The 22,991-nt window shown below is 50.4% G+C and overlaps 1 protein-coding gene across 1 annotated transcript; it reads right to left on the bottom strand.

The window, feature by feature from the left end:
• Positions 1 to 3,199: 3,199 nt before the first annotated feature.
• LOC149872348 (homeobox protein SIX6) lies at positions 3,200 to 4,294 on the bottom strand. The gene is made up of 2 exons (XM_090035021.1): positions 3,723 to 4,294; positions 3,200 to 3,368 (listed from the first exon to the last, which is right to left on the bottom strand). Exons 1-2 carry the CDS (start codon positions 4,292 to 4,294, stop codon positions 3,200 to 3,202), a joined length of 741 nt encoding a protein of 246 aa, XP_089891147.1.
• Positions 4,295 to 22,991: the final 18,697 nt, after the last annotated feature.

Genomic DNA, 22,991 nt, shown 5'->3' with positions numbered 1-22,991 from the left:
ACACATGGGCTGGAGTAAGCTGCTATCACAGGATGAGTTTTATTTCATTTTATTTCACGACATAGTGGGGGAGAGGGGGAAGGGGGAAGAGACATTGCTTGATTCCCTTTTAATTGGGTTTTGCCTATTAAAGTAATATGAGAAGATCCACAGGGTGATAGTCCAGTAGCAGACTGTGGGTGTTCCCGGGGGCTCAGATTTTACTTGAACAACTGAGAAACAGATTCAACAACACATCAAATGTTTGTGATGGGGATTCTGTGAGGATGCCAGCTCCAAGAGGGGTGGGCAGCAAGTGAAGGGTGCGCAGAACATCCTATCAAGTGCATGGATAAAATCAAATCAAATCAAATCAAAGGCAGGGAGCCATCTTCAGCCCCTTCCGTTTGGAAAAGTCTGTTTCCTCATGAAAAGGGCCTCTGGCAGCGGAGGGGGGATCAGGGTAAGGAGCTCAGGCCTTATAACCCGGTGTAAGGTGAAGCCTGGTTTGCCTCGCAGCAGGGAGCGAGTTCCTGGAGGGCAGAGGCACTTGGGGAAGCTCATTAGGGGAAGGGCAGAGGCCCCAGCTCCCAGGGGCTACACCGGAGCAGAAGCAGGCGGAATCCAGGGCCTGAACCGGCCGGGGGAGGGGAGCGGGGCATCCGAGGGTGGCATCTGCCCCGCTGCCCGCTCCTCTTCAAGCCGGGGCAGGGAGGGCCGGAGGTTGCAGCTCGGCGCCCGGACTGGAGCACGGAGCGGAGCCCCCAGCTGCACCGGCCCCGGGCTCGCCCCAAGCTGCGGAGGGGGAGAGAGAAGGCGCCCGGCCGCGCTGTGCGCTCCCCGCCCCGCAGGCCCCTCGTTAGCACTCATTAAGCTGAGCGCTGTGACAGCCTCGCAGCCCGCTGCCGCTGCGGCCGCCCGCGCCTCCCCGCAGCGGGGATGGCCCGGCGCCCCCGTCCCGCCCCGCCCGCGGCCAAGCGGGTCCCCGCCGCTGCTTGGTGCGGAGTAAATAAGCACGGGCCCGGGGGCTCCTCTGCGGCCGGACCCGCACGCTGGTGCTAAGGGACAAAGAGGGGGTCTGGCGTCCTCCCCGCAGTGCCCCGTGTGTGCGAGCGGCGCCTGCCCCGGGGCCGGGCAGGCCGCGGGCACACGGACCCCCGGGAGCGGGGCGGAAGGGCAGCGCGGGGCTGGCGGCTTTGCTCCCGGGAGCGCTCCGCGGCGGGCGCGAGTTACACCCAGCTCTCTCTAGCTCTCCTGAGCCTTTTCTTGGTAAGATCCATGACACCACCCGATGTTTCGCTCACAGCATCCCCATTTACACATACCCATCTTCATTATCCACACACACGTTCACAGAGGTGCACATGCGTGCACACAGAGTTTAATCGAGGCTATATTCACATGCATATATGTAGACACGCACGTGGGGCTGTGTAATTCATTATATCTGGCTGCACGCTGTGTAATATTCCACACGTACAACAGAGATGTTATATAACAGCTGCTCCGGCTCCGCGCGCACTCCGCGGACGCGGAGCCGAGCGGGGCAGGCCCGTCGCCTCTGTGTGTCCGCACAGCCGGACGGTGCCGGGGGCAGACAGCACGGGGACTGTGAAAGCGGCGGCTGTGTCGGCCTGGTCTTGATATGGCGAGCGAGCTCTCTGGAGGTTCAGCTCTTGGCTGTGTGTGCGGAGGGGACATGTATGTAGCCTCCCGTCGGTATAAAGGCATTTTTGTCTCTCGGCGTTTTGCAAGGCGGGTTTGCTCCTGCATTGCTCCGCGCCCGTCCCTCCCTCCCCGTGGCGGCTCCAGCCGATTCGGTGCAGTCCCCGAGCGGGTCCCTCCAGCCGAGCGAGCAGCCCAGCGGCTCCTCCGCCCGGGCGAGGCGGCGCTGGCCCCGGCCGCAGACGCGCTCCCCTCCCGGCTCCCGGCGAGCACCCGCCTTGCGGCTCCGGCTCCGGTTTTAGCGAGTCGCGGAGGTAAAACGAGGGAATTAAAAACCGGGACAGCGCATCGGGGCCGATACGGCCGGCGTGTCTGGGGACAGGCCCGGCTTGGAAGGAGAAGCGATAATGGCAAGAAAAAAAACGAGAGAGAGAGGGAGGGAGGGAGAAGGTAACAAGCCTGGAGAAACCCGAGCCAGGCGAGTACCCTCGCACCTTCCCGGCGCGGTCTCGCCTCTGATGAGAGACAAGGGAGCTCCTGCTCCGGTGCAGACTGGTCTCCAGCGCCTGCTGCTTGTGCGCCTCCTTCTCCCGGGTTGAGGGGGGGATAGTCTGGCAAAGCAGACCCGGCGTGGAGCTACCGGGCCCTCCTGCCTGTCCCGCCAGCTCTGCCGCTGTGCCAGTACTCCCGTCCCAAGGGCCTCCCTGTGACTACAGGTGACTGGAGATGACCGCGGGTCTGAGCTCCGCGGCCCCGGGAACCCGCGCCGTGGCCCCCGCTGCAGGAGGCGGAGAGAGGGGGGCTGAGGACAGGGAGGGAAGTTCCACGAGACCGAAAAAGCACAGCTCAAGCGATTTGCAGATCAGTGTCAAGCGGCATCACGCAAAGCCCCTGTGCCGGGAGAGGGCTTAGCCGGCCCTCGCGCGGGGTCCCGGGCTCCCTGCCTGCCTGGCTTTCCACGCATTCATTCATAATCCGGGAGAGCTCCGGGACCCGCAGGGGCCTCCCTTTGCTCCCTGCCCCGCGCCAGACCCCTGCCTCGCTCGGAGCCGTGTGAACGGCTCGTGGCGCGTCGGCTCCGGGCGGCAGCGGGGAGCCCCGGGGCATGGAAGAAGGGGCCCTTTGCCGGCCGGGTGTTGCTCAGCGGGTATTTTATTATCGCTTGAGGCTGCTGCATACAGTACGGACCCTGCACATGCTCTACACGTCACCTGTGCACACAGACAAGAAGCCAAATCATCGTCATCATGAAGAACCATGGGGGGGGGGATCTACCCTAGCCATCCCTTAAATAAGTCAATAAACATTATATATAGACAGAGAGAGAGACAGAGAGAGAGAGGAAGCCCCTCTCTCAGTCCAAGCCCGAACAGCGTCTGTGGGGCCGAGGAGGCCGCCAGGGCCGCGGTGTTTCGGGGGCATCGGGCCCCGTGCAAGGGACGCGGGGCTCCTGCTGCGGGGCGCTGGGGGCCGGCAGCCCGGGCCCGGCCGGGGCTGCGGGCAGGGCGGCAGGCAGGCAGGCACTGTGTTGCTCCGGCTGTCCCCCTCCCCGCGCTCAGATGTCACACTCGCTGTCGCTGGACGTGATGGAGATGGCGGAGGCGGCCGCCTGGCCGGACAGGCTGGCCGCGGGGCTGGAGGCGGCGCCCAGCGGCTCCCCCGCGCTCTCCTCCTCGGCCTGCAGCGAGCGCCCCGAGCCCTGCGCCAGCACCTGCTGCTGCAGCCTGCGGGGAAGCGGAGACACGTGTCACAGCGCCCTGCCACCGGGCTCCCCACCGCCGCTTCCCCCTCTGCAGAGCCGGGGCAGGCCCTCCAGTCCCCCCCAGGCCCCTCCATCAGCGCCTGCCTCCCTGCTCCGACCCCGCTGCTCGCCCCGCTGCCCTGCCCCTGCTGGGCCCGGCCAGGCGCTGCCTCCGCCCCCGCATCGCCCCCCACCTCCGACAAAGCAGGTGCACAAGGGCCCCGGCCGAGCTCAGGCTTCCCGCGTGCTGCAGGCTGCGCCGGGCACCCGGAGCCTCCCTGCCCCGGCGCAACCCCGCGCCGCCGCCCAGCCCCGCGGCTGCAGGCCGGGGACCGACCTGTTCTTGGCCGCCGCCGCCCTGTCCCTTTGCCGGCGGTTTTTGAACCAGTTGCCCACTTGGGTGGGGGTGAGGCCGGTGGCCTGCGCCAGTTCGCGCTTTTTGCTGGGGTTGGGGTAGGGGTCCTGCAGGTACCACTCCCGCAGCAAGTGCCGCGTGCGCTCCTTGAAGCAGTGCGTCTTCTGCTCGCCGTCCCAGATGGTGCGGGGCAGCGGGAACTTCTTGCGCACGCGGTACTTGTCCACGGGGCCCAGGGGCCGGCCGCGCAGCTTCTCGGCCTCCTGGTAGTGCGCCTCCAGCCACAGCGCCTGCAGCTTGGCGTGCGACTCCTTGGTGAACTTGTGGCTCTCCAGGAGGTGGTAGAGCTCGCGGTAGCTGCCCGTGTGGAAGGCCACGATGGCCCGGGCGCGCAGCACCGACTCGTTCTTGTTCAGCGCCTCGCACGCCCCCGGCGCCACGGGCAGGGACCAGAGGAAGCGGCCCAGGCGCTCAATGTCCCCGCTCTCCTCCAGGGTCTCGCATACCCCGGCCACTTGCTGCGGGCTGAAGTTGAGGATGGGCAGCTGGAACATGGAGGCGGGCGCCCGGCTGCGGCTTCCCCTCCCCGCCGCGGACACACGCACACACCGCCGGAGAGAGCAGGCAGGGCGGCTCCGCCAGGCGCCGGGGAGCCCCCACCCCCGGCCCCCCCCGGCTGCGGGGTCGCCGCTCCGCCTCGCGCCTTCTCCCGGCCTCCGGGGCCGGCGGGGCGGCTGCGGCAGGCGAGTGCCAGGCGGCGGCGGGGACGGCTGGGGAGCGCCGGGCTGCGGCTGCGAGCGGGGGAGGTGCGTGCGCGCCGGGCTGGGGCTAGGGGAGGCGGCGGAGGCTGGAGCAGGGGGGGAAGGGAAGAAGAAAGCCCCCCGCGCCGGCGGGGAGAGGCTGCGGGGAGTCTGCCGCGCGATTGGAGCCGCCCGGTTTCCATGGAGGGGCCTGTCCATCACTGTCAGCCTCTGCCAATCCAGGCGCGGGGCCATGCGCGGAGCGGTTTCAGCACCTCCCCGGGCTCGACAGCGCCCGGCGCCTCGGGGACGCAGCGGCTGGGCGCGGGATCCGCGGCAGCCCCGGGGGCCACGCGCGGGCTGCGCGCGTGGGGGGTTGTCCCCCGCAGTCACACCCCTGTGTCCCACCGCCCCCGGCCCTGCTCCGGCTGCCGTGGGGCCAGCTCTGCCCCGTGCACACGGAGTCGCGGAGCTCGGCAGCACCTGCCGCCAGCCAGCAAAGGAGGGCAGGGCCCGTCGGGACAGCAGACAGCTCCTAGGGCACCCCCCGCGAGCAGCAGCGTTGGGTGTCATCGTCGCCGCCGCCGTCCTGGGCCCGGGGATGGGCGTGATGATTGTTATCATCATGGTCATCGTCGATATTATTAGTTTTATTATTGTTATCGCCACCATCATGACCCTGATCGTTACTGTTGTCGCTGTTGTCGTTTTTATTGCTGCCGCCACCACCATCACAATAATAACAATGATTTATTCATGAGAAGGATGATGACCGTGATTATTGTCATCGCAATAATAATAATGGTGGTGACCTTCATCACCACCATCGTCGCCATCCGTATCATCACCCTGATTATTATGATTGCTACTACTGGCAGGAGTATTACTATCATTATCCTCGCTCTTCTGGCTGCTGTTGCGGTCCCCGCGTGAGCCCCAGGCCGAGCAGCCGCGGCTGCGGAGCGGTCCCCGCCGGCAGGGAGGCGCGGGAAGGGGGTTCCTGCAGGGCCCGCGGGGCCCTGCCAGGCCCAGGCGCAGCTTTGTCCTGCGACGTGAAAGCCTCGCTGCTGCTGCCGGCTGCAGCTGAGAACAGCCCTCCCGAGTGAGAAGTCACCGCCAGGTCAGGACAGCGACTCGCAGCAGATTTCAGGAATCTCTTCAAATATTGATCGTCTCCGAGCCCTGGCTCCTGAGTCTCCCCCCAGCCCGGGGACGCGGCAGGCTCTGCCCTCCCTCCCCGTGCACCTCTGCAAACAAATACGTGCGGCGGGGGCTTCGCGGTCGTGGAGGGGGGTCCGGGAAGGGGGAGGCAGCAAGGCGAGGGAGCTGCGGGGCGGCGGCTTTCTCCCGGGCCCCGCGCTTGGAAGGGCAGCAGATATTAGGAATTAAGCTCGATATGCTCGCTCGCCCTGCGCGTTTTCCCGGAACGGCTGTCAAAGCGATGCCTCCCTAATCGGAGACTGGGATGTCTCTTTAAAAGGGAAGGAGATTTTTTTTAAAAAGGAAGAAGAAAAGGCAGCTCCTTTGCCCGTTGCCGATGGACTGAAACGAACCAGATTTACATTTTCTCCAATCATCTCTCGGCAAAGAGGGCCGGGGCCGGGGCTCGCCGGCTTTTCGTTAGTATCAAGTACAATTTGTCTTTTGCTTGTGAAGATTTGGTAAATCAGAAGGCAGATAGATAGCGCAGATGGTTGGAGGTGTCGGGTCAGATTATGGCACGCCTCAGTACCGCGCTAAGCTCATTCTGACGGAAAACCCTGATATTATTTTCACGGATCTACACAGTTCACTTGAAAAAAACCCCTCGGAGCCATTTACATCATGTATGCGAGGCTCACAGCTAGCGGGATGGAAAGGCTTTCAATACTGCTCATTTTCATAAAAGCAGGCAGCGCTGGGGAGAGAGGCAGTGGGGGCTCCCGACTTCCGAGCCACCCCACGGAAACTTTCCAGTGGGCAACTCGGGGCTTGGCTTCCCAGGCGGAGGCTTCATTTGTCATTGCAGCCGGGGTGGTGACGGGGAGGGGAAGAAAAACAAAGCTCTGGAAGACGCAGAGATCCCCGCGGCTTTCCGCCTTCTTCCACCCCGACCCGGTCGGGCCCGGAGAGTTACAGCGCGCGGAGCCGTGCAGAGAGGGCGGCTCGGGAGGCGGAATCTAAAATCGCGCGTGCAAAACCCGCAAACCCACAGTTGCAGCCGCGGGGGACAAGGTGACCCCGGGATCCCCGGCTGGCTGCCGCGGCGCCGGCCAGCGCTCCCCCTGCCCCAGGGTGGGATGTCTCGGTCCTGCCTCCCCCGCTCCGCGCTCGGGTCCACCCGAAGCCCCGATTCGTTAGAAGGTCACGGAGGCAGGCGAGCCCCGGCAGGTGCAAGGGCCCTCCTCTCCTCCTCTCCTGGCTGCTGAGACCTTTCTGCCGCAGTGCAGGGCGGCGCGGATCCCCCCCGGAGGGGAGAGTAAAGCCCGCTTGGTCCAGGGCGTTCAGGGGCAGTTTATACTAAACCGCGGTGGATTTTTTCTAGGCAGGAGAGTTATCAGGAGGCGGTGAGGGAGCTGGAGGGCAGCGGGGACTGCCAGCAGGCAGAAGGCGTGCATCCCGGTGCAGGGGCTCGGCGCTGCTCCAGCCCCGGCCCCTCTCGTGTGCGGTAGCCCTGCAGACCCTGCCGGGAGGGAAGGCAAAGACACGAATTCCTGCAGGACCCCCTTGGAATAAGACACCGCCCCTCCAGAAAGAAACAAATGAAGCCAGGGCTGCGGGGAAGCTGCCAGGCAGCCGTGCCCGTGCGCTCCAGACTGCTAGACCCCAGCGCCAGCCGCCGGCGTTGAGGAGCGCTGCCCCGGGGACACGGCCCCTTTGTCCCCCGCTCGGCCGTGTCTTGTGAGACGAGTTCAAGGCACCGCGGCTGGATGTGTTGCCCTTTTGTGCGGCTGGAGGGATCAATGGGACGGCGCTATCCCCGAGAGCAGGGTGGCACCTCGAGGGCCATTTTAACTGGGTTTTCAAATGCGCGGGATTTGACCCTCCTTTTGTTGGAGCTCGGGCGCCTTCCCGCTAAAGATCAGAAAAGAAAAGCCAGGTCTGAATGCAGATGGCTGCCATTTTCAGTCTGGGGCGCTTCGCAATAATACTGGTCCTAGGTGTGCACTTGTAAGGGGAGGGAAATGTTGGTCTCGGGAAAGAAAACTCCGCCTCGTGAGAGCAGAAGGAGTCCGGGAGCTGCGTGCGTGCGTGCGGAGGGCGGGAGACGATGCGATCGTTTCCCCCTTGGGGAGCTGCTGCGACGGCTCCCCGGCCGGTATAGAGGGGGTTGCTCATCCTAACACGGGGGCGCTTTGCTTCTAGTTTGTGATCTAGTTCCCTAGTAAAAGAAAATATATCCATATCCCGATGTATGCCATGCTAACGAGCTGTTCTACCGGAAAAGCAACTATCCTTTTACCCAGTATCTGTAGCCAGGAAAATCCTCTCTCTCTGCATGTGTGGGCGCGGGATCACACAGACCCTGTCTGGACGTGAAAAAAAGTCTGCGCTACACAGCCATATTTTACGTAACGTGGATCATCCCGATCATAATGACAGAATATCGCTCGTGTTGCATGATTATTGGGCAAGGATCTATACGCACAATAACGCCATGCTGCCCACGCTGCATTACTCTGTCATTACTGTTGCTATTACTAGCCCAGTTCTGACCTCACTTACACTGGGGAATTACTGCTGTGTAGTGGAATTCATAACCCGGGCCTAAATTAGGGATATTATTGCACATTAGACCGGAAGAATATTATACCTGCTATATCTTGCAGGGATGAACGCCCCCATAGACACAATCCGTTCGTTGGCCTACGGACCAGGCATCCCTGAGAAAGTGCAAGAAAGTGAAATTAGGCTGCCTGACCTGTGTCCTGTGTCTCTGAACACTTTCCCCCGCAGCAGATATTTTACCACAAGGCTGGCCACCGCAGTGCCTGGCGGTGAATTCTTCAAAAGGGAGTTTAAAAACATAGCTGAGGAGCAACTGTATTTCGTTAGTGCAATAGGTGAGGTGGCACCAAATGGTTCAAATAAAATATTCTTGGGGGGGGGTGGACAATCCTTCATTAAATTATACACCGTGATGGAGGGAATTCATCAAGCCGCGGTGAACTAGTCTGCGGTATTTCGTGTCGGGCTGGGGCTGGGGCTGGTACCCGTGCCCGGGGAAGCCGACGGGAGCCCTGGCACTCAGGACACAAGAGGCCTGGTGCAGACAAGCTGCTGAATTAACACGGGGAGGTCTTCGGGCAGTTTCTGCCCCGCGGGGCGATCCTGCCCCACGCCCCGACCCGCGCCGCGCCGCGCAGACTGCGGGGTGCACTGGTGCGCTGCTGTCCCGTGGCTCGGAGCCCCCTGTTTCCTGGGGGATCAGACGAGCTCCTCGCTGCTGCAAATCACAATTACTGTCAGGAAGATGAAAGTGCTCCTTGTTTATACAGAGGGATCAATGCACAAACATGCTAGTGTCCCGCCTGCACGCTCAAGAAGACCGTCACAAAGACGCAGGAGCCTGAATGCTACAGTTCTCGTGCAAAAAAGCCCATGCAAACGGACTCCATGATGGGAGCTTTGGCTGAGCGAGGACGTCATGATTTAGGTTAATGCCTTTATGTGTTTGTGAATGATTTGGAGGGAAATCACTGGGACTGTTTAATAGCATTAATCCTGCAGAGAGTGGTCAGCACCATGTTTAATGCCATAGCTATTTGCCCCTTCAAAACGCCAAAAGCATCGATCAACAGGGAAGCCGGATTCGCCGGACGGAATCCAGAAGAGGTACCAAGAAACCAGCCTTGCTTTTCATGTCTATCAGGCCTCTCACAGGAATAGAAAACACCACTCCACGTTGTCACGCATCGTTTGCCAATAGTATGACCATTAACCCAAAGTGTTCAAATAATAAGAATCGAGCACTAGTGAAATGGGGCAAATTTACTCCTGCTGCTGAGGTCCATCGATTTTGATCGGTAATCCCAGGTCCGATAGTCTCATACAGCAGGACATCCAAACTCCACGCAAATAAAATAGACTAAGGCAAGCGTTACTCTGACCATGCTGACCACGTGCTGTCAGGCTACTTGAACGGGAATAGGAAACGCAACGCCTGCTAAACACCTCTGCTCATTTGTGATGCACGTGTTTCCTTCCTCAGGAGGGAAATCGGGGGCTGCTCAGCATTTTTAGACGACATCGGTAATTTAGATGAACACGCCTGAAAAAAAAAACCCGAACGCCCCAATTTTGCGGAAATTAAAACAAAGAAACAAAAAGCGCTTCATATATCAACATAGCTCGTTTTAGGAGCAAATGCTAGCTGTATTTTAAAGAAAAAGTAGATACTCCACCCCTGTGAATACAGCCACAAAGCGGCTGATTCAAACCGCCTAGAGAGAACGGGCAGGTCAGCGGCAAGAAGTGATGTTGGAGGGAGAAAGGAAGTTAGCAAGTAACGCGTCTCCCATTCTCCCTCACGACGTCTCCGCGACTTCGCGGGGTTAGAGAAGGCGACAGGAATAGCGGAAGACGGAGAGGGGAGAGGGAGAAGGGCGCGCGGCACTGTCCCCCGCGCTCGGGATTGCACGGGTCCGAGAGCTGAAGCGCCTCTTTGCAAAGGCACCTCCGCCTGGCCCAAAAGACATGCCTTGGGAAACACTTTTTAAAGCAGTTGCTCTATCTTGATACGATTGATTTTGAAGACTTGGTACCTTTATATTTGGATGGAAGCAAATCAAAATTGTGCGAGATCTCCTTTGGTGGTTGCCCTGCCCGTCGTGCGTGCAGGTGGTGCCACTGCTTCCTCTTAGGGCTCTTCTGGACAACACGAAAGAGCAGATGAATCTGAGTGTTTTTACCAGTGATGCTAATGATTTCTTTCTTCCACTCTCTCCCCTTCCTTCCTTTTCCCGCCATCATGGTGGCAGACCCTTCCCCTAGCAGGCGCACCATCAAACCTTTGGGTTGAAATAGTCTTGGAAAGGAAACTAGAAAATGTAGAGAGGACTGTTTGATGTTAATCAAAAAACACAATATGGCTCTTCAATGGACAGTGCTGCGGGGACTGATATTCCGTTCCTGGGCATGAGGGCTATCATTAAAAGCCAAATTGTAATAGCCAGAAACGAGGAATCTACAGAATTCACAGAGTTTAAAGAGCAGAGATACTGCTTGGAGAAAGAGATGTGTGGTCAACTCCGCAGTAGGAGAATGTGGTGGTTTTCATTAGTTTTCTGATATATATTGCGACGTCAGGAGTGGGTAACTAGCAAAACAGACGTTTGAAACCTGGATTTTTATAGCACTTGATCCCAGACGTAAAAAAAGAAAAAATGTCATTTCTGTGAATGAAAGTGTTCCGTATTTCGAGGTGCCGAGAGGCAGCGCGGTTCTGCCTGTAAACCAGGAGGCAAATGTTTTTCAGTGTTGGAATATTCCTGAACTCTGGAGGATCCCCTGGAAGTCGGTAGCATTACCTATCTCATCCTGTGGCTACATCCCGAGTACCACGCTCTTTTTGACCAGTCTTCAGTGATTAACATGACTGTTGCTGTTTTTGTTTGCTGTTGTCTTCAATGCCGAGAACTGGAGGCATGGGAAAGAAGGAGGACATAGGATTTTCGCCTTCAATGGATTCATCTCTTACTACAAAACTGGAGAAACATAACAATGGAAATCTTCTGAAGCAATCACCACGTCCTTAGCCAGTCTGACTGCTATGTCTGCTTCTGGAAACAAGGGATACTGTACATTTGCAGAGCTTGCTTAGTGTCTTCCGGCTATCTGGGGGTCTCTGTGCTGATCATCTTGGAAAGTTGAGCACAGAAAATTGCTGCATCCTTTTCTTTTCTTTCTTTCTTTCTTTTTTTTTGGATTTAGAAACAAGGCTTTTGCCTAGAACATTTTTATCTCTCTTCTTTCTCTAGCTGGATGCCTACGATGTTAACTACACGGTTGCATATCATTTCAAAACACTTGGGGAAAAATAAAGCTTCTTGTCGGTGTGGTTTGACAGTTTACTTTTAGAAGCGGAGGAAGAGACGAAATAGCAAAGGCATACGAAGCAAAGGAAAATGATGATTTCTTGCTTGCTTTCTCAGAAGGAGTTTTCTCAGACTTTCTTGATCTCTTTATCGTTTTAGATTTTTGGAGAGCTGACATTGACTTTTAGGCTTTATTTAGAAGATATTTCCTATTATATTGGGGTTACATTGGCGGCTTTGGGGCAAGAAGGGGCAGTGTCCTCCGTGTCCTGGATATAGTTTGGGGCTTTCTAGTCATTTCCATTGTTTGGAGAAAAGAGAAGCAAAGATCTGAAGGTAGTTTATCAGAGAATGGCCCGCAGACGAGGGAAATATTTGTGTGCCTGTCAAAAGGAGAGAAAAGGGGCATGAGTAATAAAGCAAAGAAAGTTTAACACCAACAAAGTAGCAGTGTTAGGAGGGCCGACTGTCTGCTATCGGAGTCAGAACTTTTGGTGGTTCGCCAGATGGGTGAGATCCTAAGGGTCCTTTCACAGCACTGAATTGACCACATTTCTTTTCAGAGGAAGGCAACCCATTCATCGTTGATTAGTAATTATATTATGAAAGACTTCTTCTTGCTTTCCCACCGGTAATAGTACAAGTCATTTACTACTAAAAAGGGAACGGCACTTACAAAAAAAAGAAAGAAAATCAGCAGCTCACAAAGCTCATGATATTACAGTCTAGAAAAAAAATGTTCTAGTGGGTTTGCAATTAGTGCATCCAGGTCTCTCGTTTTCTTGCAGTATGAGAAGGAATGATAGGCTGAGGCATATTTTGGACTCTCAAAGCCTCCAGCAGGGACCGGACCTTGACATTTCTTACTGAATCTGTAGTCTCACTTCAGCGGAATGAAATCCCCACGGGACTGAAGGAAAGCCTATTGATATCAACAGGAGTCTGTCCGTGGATTTTAGATCCTTGGCCAGTAACTTCAGGGAAATACCATCTCTCCTGGCTAGTATTGCTTAAATAATAATAATAATAAAAAAATATGACAGAGCTATAGTATCACTGCTATAACGAAAGCTTTGCCACGTTTGCATAACAAACACCCTATTACTGGAAGTTCATATAGTTATTGTCAATATATACTCAAGGCTAAACAAACCGTGAAGCATTTTTTTTAGTGAATTTTATTTAAAGAGTTTGGGAACAGGGATATAATATTGTAACTGCAGATGCTCTGAGCCCACCTGTGAAGAGCTCAGGGATGGACAGGATGCTGTAGGTAGACAGTGATCCTGCAGGTGACGGCATGACATGGATGGCAGGATAGAAAGGAAAGATCAGGGTAAGAATTTAAGTTTACTGAAGGTTTCAAATCTCAGATCTGCATGGGAGTGAATCCTGCCTCATCCAGAGATTTTTTTTTTTTTTTTTAACTGCAGGCAGTCTATAAATATTTCATTTCCAGAAGAAATTTGTTTTGTACTTTCCCCGCTTTTCCTCTTCATTTTTTTACTTTTTGCTAGGCGAGTCAGACCTTCTTCTTTACTCTTTATGCCTAATTAGCTTTTCCTGAGGTAGCATGCCCATTTCTCCTGCCTGTGAGTGACAAGAAACGGGGTTTACCTTTTTGCCTTTCTCTTTCTCCTGTCTCATCAGCCCTGTTCCTATTTTCAGTAACCCTTCTTTTTCTGCTGCTGTTTCTTCTACCCGTTCTGTCCTCTCTCTCCATGCTCTTTTCCTGATTCTTTCTCTTTTCAGTCTCGTTTTCAAGCCACCCCTACTCATTTTCGGTGTGCTCTTCCTTCCCTCTGTGAACATTCTTTCCGTTTCTCCTCATCTTCTTTCTCTTTGCTCTAGTTAATAGCCACCAATTCCTCTATGACTTAGATGTGATTGCTAAACTGTAATTCAGGTACTTTGTGATCCACTGATGCTGTAACAGTGCTGGTTCTGTTCCTCTTTGCAGCTGCTGCCGGCAGTGTAGAATCTCCTCGATAGTCTTAGTGGAATTAATATCTATATCATCTATATCTATATCTATCTCTCTTTGATTCACCAGAGGGAGCTTACAGTAGATAAACCTTCTGCAACTGGACCCATTTTTCCCATCATGTCAAGATAACTCCTAATTCTCAGTAAAGATCATCTCCCTGCTGTACATCTCATCCAACTATATAGATGGGCCAATAAAAGATAGCCCCCCGCCCCCCCCCCCCAAAAAAAATCCTGGCCTCTTGATTATTTTCTGGACCATTAGGGCTACAACTCTGTCACACTACTGTGCAATTACAGTGAATGGACCATGAATTAGACTGCAGAACCAGACTCAGGCTTGAGAGAGCAAGCTGAACAGTACTCCATCTCACAGGAAGGACCATGGGTGGCATTTCTTTCTTGGAGAATTCTGTTCAAACCCTACTGAAATCTTGTTTACATGCTTTTATATTGTAACATTGCACATGAGCAAATACATCCCATTTCGATGCAACTTTTGCTCACACAAATGGCTTGATCATTTCAGCTGCAAGTGTTTGCATAAATGAGTAAAGGGTTGCTGGATTGCCTCAGTTGTACATACTACAACTTTGATTTAATTTGCTGATAAAGTACTTGCCTGTATTGAGTACCACGATACTTTTAATGTATTCTTTAAAAACTTGGAAAGATCTCCAAGCTGTACTTTATATGGTATGAATGTAACTCAGCACCTGCTTTCCCACAGGAAGGGTGTTTGAACCATATTGCAGTGGTCCAATATTGGTCCAATTTGGGGCCATATTGCAATTCATTTTTACCTAAAGTCTGACCTAAGCTTGTCTGGGGAAAAATAAAATAACAACCCCCCCACCAAAACTTCCAGCCATGTTTCCTCCTGGTACATTACATTAATACCCAAGTATTATAATTTGTCATTGTGTAGTTCATATATAGATAGCATCAGGGTTTGCTAAAGTCATAAGGTCAAACTTTATATATCTTCTTTTTATTTTCTCAGAAAAAAAAATTTTATTCTGAAAAATTATTTTGTATTCTTGCCTTGGCTTCAACTCTTACATCAGTTATCCAGCATACCTGGAATCATTGAAAAAAATCATTTAAACCTGAATATCAGGATTTTTGATTTTTTATTGCATTTTGGTTTTGAGATTGCCCAAAGTCTCCAGCAGATGGAGCATCTTCATTGCTGGTTTCTTTTAAAGCCTTTGCAAAAAACATGGCACTCAAAACCTTTGTTTCCTACATCTCTTAGTGAACAAAATATTGATCTTTTCCTGGTCCAAGTTCATTGAAAGTATTGGGCAGTTTTTATTTTGGGAACCTACTCGGTTGATTTTTTAGGTTTTACTCAGGGTTGAACCGTGCAGATATTGGCACTGAAATGGGCAATAAAGGATTCAGGGATGTATTTGGTAGCTGTGCTGATCTGAGACCAAAAAAATGCAAAAATCGACAACTCTTGGTTCAGAAATTATGTCTGTTATTAGACCAACTGGGAAATTGAAAAAAAAAATGCTCATTTTCAGCAAGCTTTCAGGCTCAAAGACCCTTCATTAGGCTCTGGGAAAATTAAAAATGGTAAAAAATCCCCATAGGTCAGAAATAAACTTCATTTTTGCAGAGAGGGAGCTGGAGGTAGAAAAGTTGTCCCTCGGGACAGCTTGCAGAAAATGAATATATTTTTTTTTTTGTGATTTCCTAATTGGTTTAATAAATAAAAGGTATAATTTCTGAACCAAGAGTGCTCGATTTTTTGCATTTCAATAAAGGATTACGCCTATATTTCTGATGGAAAATTCCCATTGTCACGAGCATACTCTGACTTCCCAAGGAGTCGATGTGCTTAAGTACAGCTAATCTGGGCCATTTATTAGTACAGCGGCCTGGTGGTATTTGTGCCGTTTTGACCCGCTGTTATGGAAAATATCCAAAGTCATTATTTTTAATCGGGGCGGGGATGTTTCAGGCTTCACCGGTGAAAGCCCAATTCTATGTTGCTGCCACGTCCCCCGTGGCAAGGAGGACTGAACAGGCCTGCGCATCTCACGTGGTCAGGGATGCAGTCAATGGTGAGGCAAGGTGCCTGTTCCCTCCTCGGGCCACCCCATGAGCCCTGAGCTGCCCAGTCGCTCTGCCGAGAGCTCCAGGGCCCAAACCCCAGCATGTCGCATCATGAGACTGCCCTTGTCCGTGAGGGAGCTGGAAGTGGAGGCGCCAGCCACCGGGGTGGGCCGGGCTGGGTCAAGGGGAGCAGGCCCCGCGCGCTCTGAGGGGAGTGAGATTCCCGCCAAAACCGCTGAGGCGGGAAGGCTGAGGCGGACGCTGTGCTGAGTCCCCCCTTGTGGGATGCGCTGCTCCCCGCTGCTTCCCAGCCCGGTGCCTCAGCACCTCAGGCCAATTCAAAGGTGCCTCTTCCACGCTGCTTGCTGCCAATCCAGGCACTGGTCTGTGTCGGCCCCCATGAGACCTGGCTGTGATGGAGAACTCGTCCATCACCTCAGGGAGAGGCGCCCAAGATGTCCCAATGCGTTCAGATGCCAGGCTCTGTTCATGCCCCCCTTGGACGCTTCCCCCAGCCCTGGGTTGAAATCTTTTATGTGGGGCCAAATTTCCTCAGATCTAGGGTCTATCAATTCAGTGAAAGTTTCTTCAGAGAAACACGGTCCTGGTAGAGCAACGGGCACAGGATTAGGGTGGCCTTCATAGAGGACAGTCCGGTTGTCCTCTGTCCTCCACTGATACAAAGCTGGACTCCTTTATGCCCTCTGTTTTTCTCTTGAAAAATGCCCTTGGCTGCATTTCTGAATATGCAGCATTTCTTGAAGAGAAAAACAGAGGACATAAAGGCGTTGGGTTTCATAGCAATAGAGGATACAGTAGCAGAAAACCAGACTGTCCTCTTTGATGGCTGCCCTACATGGGATATTCATGTGGAAAAAAACAACCCAAAAGCACGGGATAGTCACAAGGAAAAAAACCCTGCATTAACATCATTTTCTAAAACATAGGAAATCAGATGGTTCATAAAGAAAGGCTTCCCCTTTTAGTGCTCATTGCGACACAGGAGCTGCCATTAATTGTCACCGGCTGGAGAGGACCTAGATGGTTTTATGGGCAGCTCAGTGAAAACATCTGCTTCAGGCACAGAGTGGTCAAAAAAGCAAACAGGATGCTAAGGAGATCCATAACAATGAGCGCAGGGCCTGGTTTGCTCTAACTTAAAAACAACAACAACAACAATCCAATTTTCGGTTAAAAAAAGTCACCCCAAATCCACATTTTTCCATGTTTTTAAATGAAACGCCACTAATATATATATCTATAGATACAGCTATATAGATATATACATATAGATCTCTCTTTCTCTCTCTAGATATAGATATAGATAGCTATATATGGTGTTGTTTCATTTTTCATCACGGAAAAAGGTGGATTTGGGATTGCTTTTTTTTAACTGCAAATTAGGGATTTTTTTAAATTGGAGCAAACCAGGATCCCTGCTCATGAGGGACATACACTGTAAATAGATGCCATGCCCTCGCCTTGAATACTGTGCTTAACACTGGTCACACCATCTCAGAGCAATGAGTAGAGACAGAAGAGGGCTAGAAAAGAGCAAGACCATTAGAGAGGCAGAAACTGTTAGGACTGCTACGATATGAAAGATTCACAAATGACACTGAAAAGCGTGAAGGAGGCATTACTACCTTCTATCATATAGGGGTCCCAATTAAATTAAATCTTTTCTCTCTGAATCTGAGGAAACCACATCAGCATAATTGGACTCTAAATAACCATGCTTATTAGCTGGGTAGAGGTATAAGATCTAGCTACCTCACCTGTGTACACTGTTGCTCCAACAGGGATCTGAATGTGATTTCAGCCGTAGAAGCCAGGGAGATCCAGTAGAAGGCTCCCAAACTATTTAAAGGATTTTTACTCAATTCATATACACTATGTACTGCTCCACACTTAGAAAAACAGCTGTCAGGCCCACACAATATGCCAACAATTAAATCTGAAAGATGGTTTCTGACTTCCTTCTGGTGACATCTCTTAGGCATGGCAATAGTTTCTCAAAGAAAGTCTTAGGTTTCTGATGTAGCTGCATCGACACCATCTTCCTGCTCTGTGCTGATAGGGTCATTTCTAGCAGAAACAGAAAAAGACTCACTCATGGTATCACAAGTCACTGGCTCTTTTCAATAGGTATCACTAGTATAAAACATCTTGATGAACTTTTACTCACAAGGTGATTTGTGTGTCATGGAGAATAGCTATTATGGTGATACTTGGTAAGACTGAGGCTCAGTTTGTTTTGTAATTACTCCAGGTTTCCATTTGCATAATCTTTTATGAAGAGTTGTTCCTTCCATGTGAAATCTGCATAATTAGGTGTGGCTAAATTGTGGCCTTTTAATTAACCTACATCTGAATGTCCCTCTGTAGAACAGGCCTTAACAATTCCAAGGAAAAATTAAATTGTATCCCATGGACTTGGCAGAATTCAATTTTTATGTTTTAATAATTTCAATGGATAATATCAATGCTTATTTTAAGCATTTATTCTGATTTTTACCGATGTAAATGTTCAGGATTGTGCAGTTTAACCACATGTCACAACAAACACAACTACTGTAGGACTGAGCGTCCCTGCTCCACTCCGCCTTGTCACTTCCTCTTCCTTTGTTCCCAGTCCCTGGGGGTTTCTAGGAGTTGCAGTCCGAACTGGAGTCAGCACGGTTCTGTAGGACTGCTTCCCCTGTCATCACACACTTCTTTCCCCTTTCTATAAATTTTGACTGTTAATAATGGAAACATTTTTTCATCAGTCTGTGAATGGGAGGTAAAATTGACTTTTCTGAACATTTATGGATAACGATCAAATCCTGCCGAGCCTACCCATAAACAGTGTTGTTGGTATCTGAGCTGTAGTAGCGTGCATAGCATTCCTATGGACTAACAGAACGTCTGTAATTTTCTGTTAAAAGTTTCCTTTATTAAAGGCTATAGCATGGATCACTTGAGTTCTGTAATAAATCTTTTCATTAATCCCACTGTGCCAGAACTGTATGACATCCTTGATATAATTTCCTTTAAAAAGCAACTGGACTTTAGATGTGAACCGAGTTCTGTTGTCACTTACAATTTGTTCAGGAATTCCTAGCCTTGAAAGCAAGGCTTAACACTTCTGCTCTCTGCAATGAATTAGTTGTACTCAAACTGAATACATCAAGAAATGTAAAACAAGTATCCACTTCAATCAGAAACATATGCCCTGTAAATAATCAAGCACAGTCTACATGGATTCACTTGTATAAAGTAGTTGCACTACTCCAAACAAATGAAGCAGAGCATATTTAGGCATATGTTACATATGGCTGGTGACAATCTTGATATCTTTTGTGTGTTCCTAGTGACCTTGCAGCATTTCTGATTGAGACTTTTATTTTTACAGTTCTCAAGAGGCCTTTATGTAATTCATAGATTATGTGGGATCCTGAACTTCTGAGCAATAGCGATGCTGATGACACACCTTAGGCATTTTTTAGATAAATGTAGCCCTTTTTGAGAGAAGAAAGCTGAAAACAGTTCTGTGCCCGGTTTCGTTTACTTATTGTAATGCCACGTACTTAAGTACAGCTTGAACCATTTTTAGTTTTGTCTTGCACTATGGCATAGCCATTAGAAAGGGTTGTGGTAGTGTTGTACAGGACAGATTGACTCTTTGGTTTCACTTCAGAACAAGTATGCCCTGTCCACCTGAATTTGCTCACCCATTTCAGAGCTGAAATATTGCCAGTGAGATTGTTTCAAGCTCGTCCTTGGTGCCTGATCTTGAGTCCTTGGTCTTTAGAGCACCGGAAAGCAGGTGCTAGAATAGGTCCAGAACAGCCTCACTAGCAAAATTCCAGGTCTGGAGCAGGTCAGCAGAGTCCAATAGGTGGTAAGTGTTCAAGACCTGCAGTGGTGGGACACCATGGCTTCTCTGTTACATGTGAAATTTCTGATCCTATTCCATATGTGGATGTTAACAAGCTAATTTTATAGGCAAAGTTACAGAGCGGCGTGTAAGGACCTCTTCAGATTATATAAGCTTCTTGGCTTCATCAAAGCCTCGGTACACTGTGCCCATGTCCACATGAGATGCTGACTGCACAGTCATTACTGCACAGTCATTTACTACTTGTATAAACAATGACAGAAATTGGCTCCAACAGCTTGAAGAGAAAAGAGCCCATAGGAAGCAAGCAGCTCCCGAACCACCCAACCACAACATACACTTCTGTAACCACTACCACAGATCATGCAAATCTTGGATTGGACCATTCAGTCACATGAGACACTGCAAACCATGTATGTCATAGGCTGCAATATCCACTGTCTCCTGTAGACGAAAGGATAAAAAGACCACAAAAAAACAAGTACTAAATGACTGTGTAGTAACTGGAGTAACCATGCGGTAGCATCACCAAACAGCCTTTTTCAAGACACTGACTGTGAAGTAGCTTGTTACTACTGTGCAGTAGCGTTGCATCACACTTCCTGCCGTGCAACGCTGCTGCACAGTAGTAATGAGCTACTGAACAGTTAGCATCTCTTGTAGATGCAATCTGTATTATCCTAAATTACTTCTGCCTATTAAATTAGAGTTTATTCAGGGGGTATAACACCATCTCAGTGCTAGATAAGGACTGGTGGTAAAGTTAACCATAACCAAGGAGGAGTATACTTGTCCTAATTGTGGGCCCAGCAGCTCCTTACAGCTAGCTTCAATTTTTTTTCCTGATATACACAAATTCATTTTGTAGCCACAATATTCAGCTGACTCTTTAAAAGAGTCAACATTTTTCCTTACTTGCTCTAAGACCACTCTTAGCTTCTCAAATACTTTTGGTACCTCTTAAAATGTAATGCCACTTAAAATGTTTTGTATGTTAGTCCATAAATGTTAGTGATTCAGAAACAGAAAGAACATGGAACTGACCTGGTGTGGAGCTGACATAGGCATGCTAACTGAAACTCAGCTAGCCAAAGAATGGCAAGCATGAGATCCTTGAGTAGGATATACTTTTTTTCTGGAGATGGTGTTCAGCTAAAGAATGCCATCTTGCTGGCATTGGCTGCCCAGATCTCAAATCTAGCTCATAGCCAGTGGGAGCATCTACACATCTTCATTAATGTGCTTTTGCTACTCTAATGTGAGGTACTAAATAAATGAGCATTAAGCTGCCCTAATGCACGGTAGTGAAAGCACATGCTTTTTTAGTGAAGCTTAATGTGCAGTAACCTATTTTTACTGTGCATTAGCATATTGGCACAGTTTTTGATGTGATGCTTTAATGCACAGTACAACAGGCTACTGCACATGTGTAAATGCCCCCAGTTTGGACTAGAATCTACTCTAGATGGGGCAGTGACATAAGGGGCTGGTGATCTAGTTTCTATGGCTGTACTTGGGGATGTCATGGGCCTAGGTACTGGGACCTGCTCCCAACTATTCAGGGCCTCACTTGGCTTTTAGATTCAGACCAGTTAACAGACATGTACATTCCTTGCTCCTGGTGCTTGGCTGGTCTCCTTGTTCCTTTGCTTTGTGATTCTTAATGTTCTTCTGATTTGCTGGCTTTTGCTGTTCCTCGCACTTGGCGGCTTCTCTGTTCTCTGTTCTCTGTTTCAAGGCTTTGGATACTGGCTATCTCTTTGTTCTGATTGGTGGACCATTCATGTCCCAGGCTGTACACTTGGTCCTGGCCTTTGACTTGCCTCTTGACTTGCAGCCTTAATGAATAAGCTGGATGATCCATGTCCCATGTTCCTTACACTGACTTTGTTATATAGAATGAAGTTGTCACTCAGTTGGACAACTTATAGAGAGACACAATGATTGATTAGTAAGATACCTTCCTCTTTCACAAGGGTGCTATGTAGCTCTCATAAGTACTTATGCATCAACAAGCCCTGAAAAGGAAAAGGAAACATGGATTGTTAAGCTGCATTGCAAGTCACAGGATTTATTTTTACCCTGTTACATTAAAATGACTACCTTTTTCTTATCAGTGATATCATTGAAGATTACATAGGTGGCCCAATCCCTAAAGCCTCTACAGTAAGCTGGACATCTTCATTAGCTTCAGCCCCAAATCTGACAAGTTTGTTGTACTTGGTTGTTTATGCAACATCAAGACTCATTTGAGAACTGTGATGTCAGCCACTCAGCTTCTGCACAGACAAAGACTGCTCAATCTGCACAGGTTCACTCAGACTCACTTGTTGGCAAGCTGATTTGGAGGAAGATTTGCCACAAAGTCCAAAATAAGGTTATGTTGGCTGAAAAATCTGTGGGTGACGATGGCTAGACCATATATTTCATTATTCATGATGGCAGGAGAGACATACCCAACACGTGCTACTCCCCCCTCCCCACAAAAAAAACTCTCAACCAAACCCTGGCAATAAATAAAAACAAAAATTTGATAACATTTTCTTCTAATTCATGGGTGATAAGCGAAAGACCCACTTATGGCTTGGGGTCTCAGTCTGAGTATCACTGGCAAATAGTGTTTCCAGTTATGCATCACTTTTATTGTAATAACATCCAGGGGATAAATAATTTGTATATGTTTTTAAACGTAATTAGATTTTCTGCAACTTCATCCTTTTAACTAGTCATGGTCTTGCTGTGAAATTACAGAAAACATCTTGTATCAACCTATTTTAATATTATTTCACATATAAGGGTATCCAAATAAAATTTCATTTATTGTTTTCTAAACAGTGGTAGAGTTTCTACTAGAGTCTCCATGGACACTTCATCTTGTTAGGCGTAAACTGATGAATATGGAGTTTTCTCGTATTACCCTTGTAAGATGATGTATGTGCTTTTTGCACTGATCTGAACATCTTCTGTGCATTACCAATTTCTTTTGGTCTCTGCAGGATGTGTCCTTGAACCAACAAACATTAACATTCTCACATTGAAAGTGTACAGACCTTTGAGTGTTCTCCATGTTATACTTTCTGCTTGACCCTCCATTTATTTGTTGCACACATTTCTTATTCTTGCAACTCCTTGGCTGCTAAATTAGCACCAATCTGTATTAAAACACATTTTAGGGTCAAATCAGTCAGATCAGCCTCCATCAATAACTATTTTTGGAGTGGTTCATTTTGTCTATCGCATGCAAACTGGTCCATTAATGCAGTGGTTCTCACCTTTTTTGTACCAGGATCCATTTGTAAACATTGATGGCCAGTCCTGACCCAGTGCCCCTCAGTCCTGACCCACTGCACCCAGGCCCCAGACACCCAGTGTGTGGGGCAGGAGGGGTGGGTGTGGGGAGGAGGGGCAGTGGATTGGGACTGAGGGGCACTGGATCAGGACTGGCCATCAATGTTTAAAAAGCCACCATTTCCCATGTTTTCTCCTTTAAAAGAGAATCTATTTTTAAAGTTTTTTGGACTGATTTTTAGAGTTTGTTTACAACCCTTTCATATATTTT

Source organism: Crocodylus siamensis, chromosome 2 (assembly GCF_052110815.1).
Source record: "Crocodylus siamensis isolate JL-2025a chromosome 2, ASM5211081v1, whole genome shotgun sequence".
Lineage (NCBI taxonomy): Eukaryota > Metazoa > Chordata > Crocodylia > Crocodylidae > Crocodylus > Crocodylus siamensis.
The sequence above is the reverse complement of the archived record's forward strand: the minus strand, read 5'-3'. Positions and strand labels throughout refer to the sequence as shown.

Coding starts and splice junctions, on each gene's coding strand:
- LOC149872348 (XM_090035021.1), bottom strand. CDS start 4,294: ATGTTCCAGCTGCCCATCCTCAACTTCAGCCCGCAGCAAGTGGCCGGG. Junction 3,369..3,722: donor GCGGCGGCGGCCAAGAACAG/GTCGGTCCCCGG, acceptor GCTTCCCCGCAG/GCTGCAGCAGCAGGTGCTGG.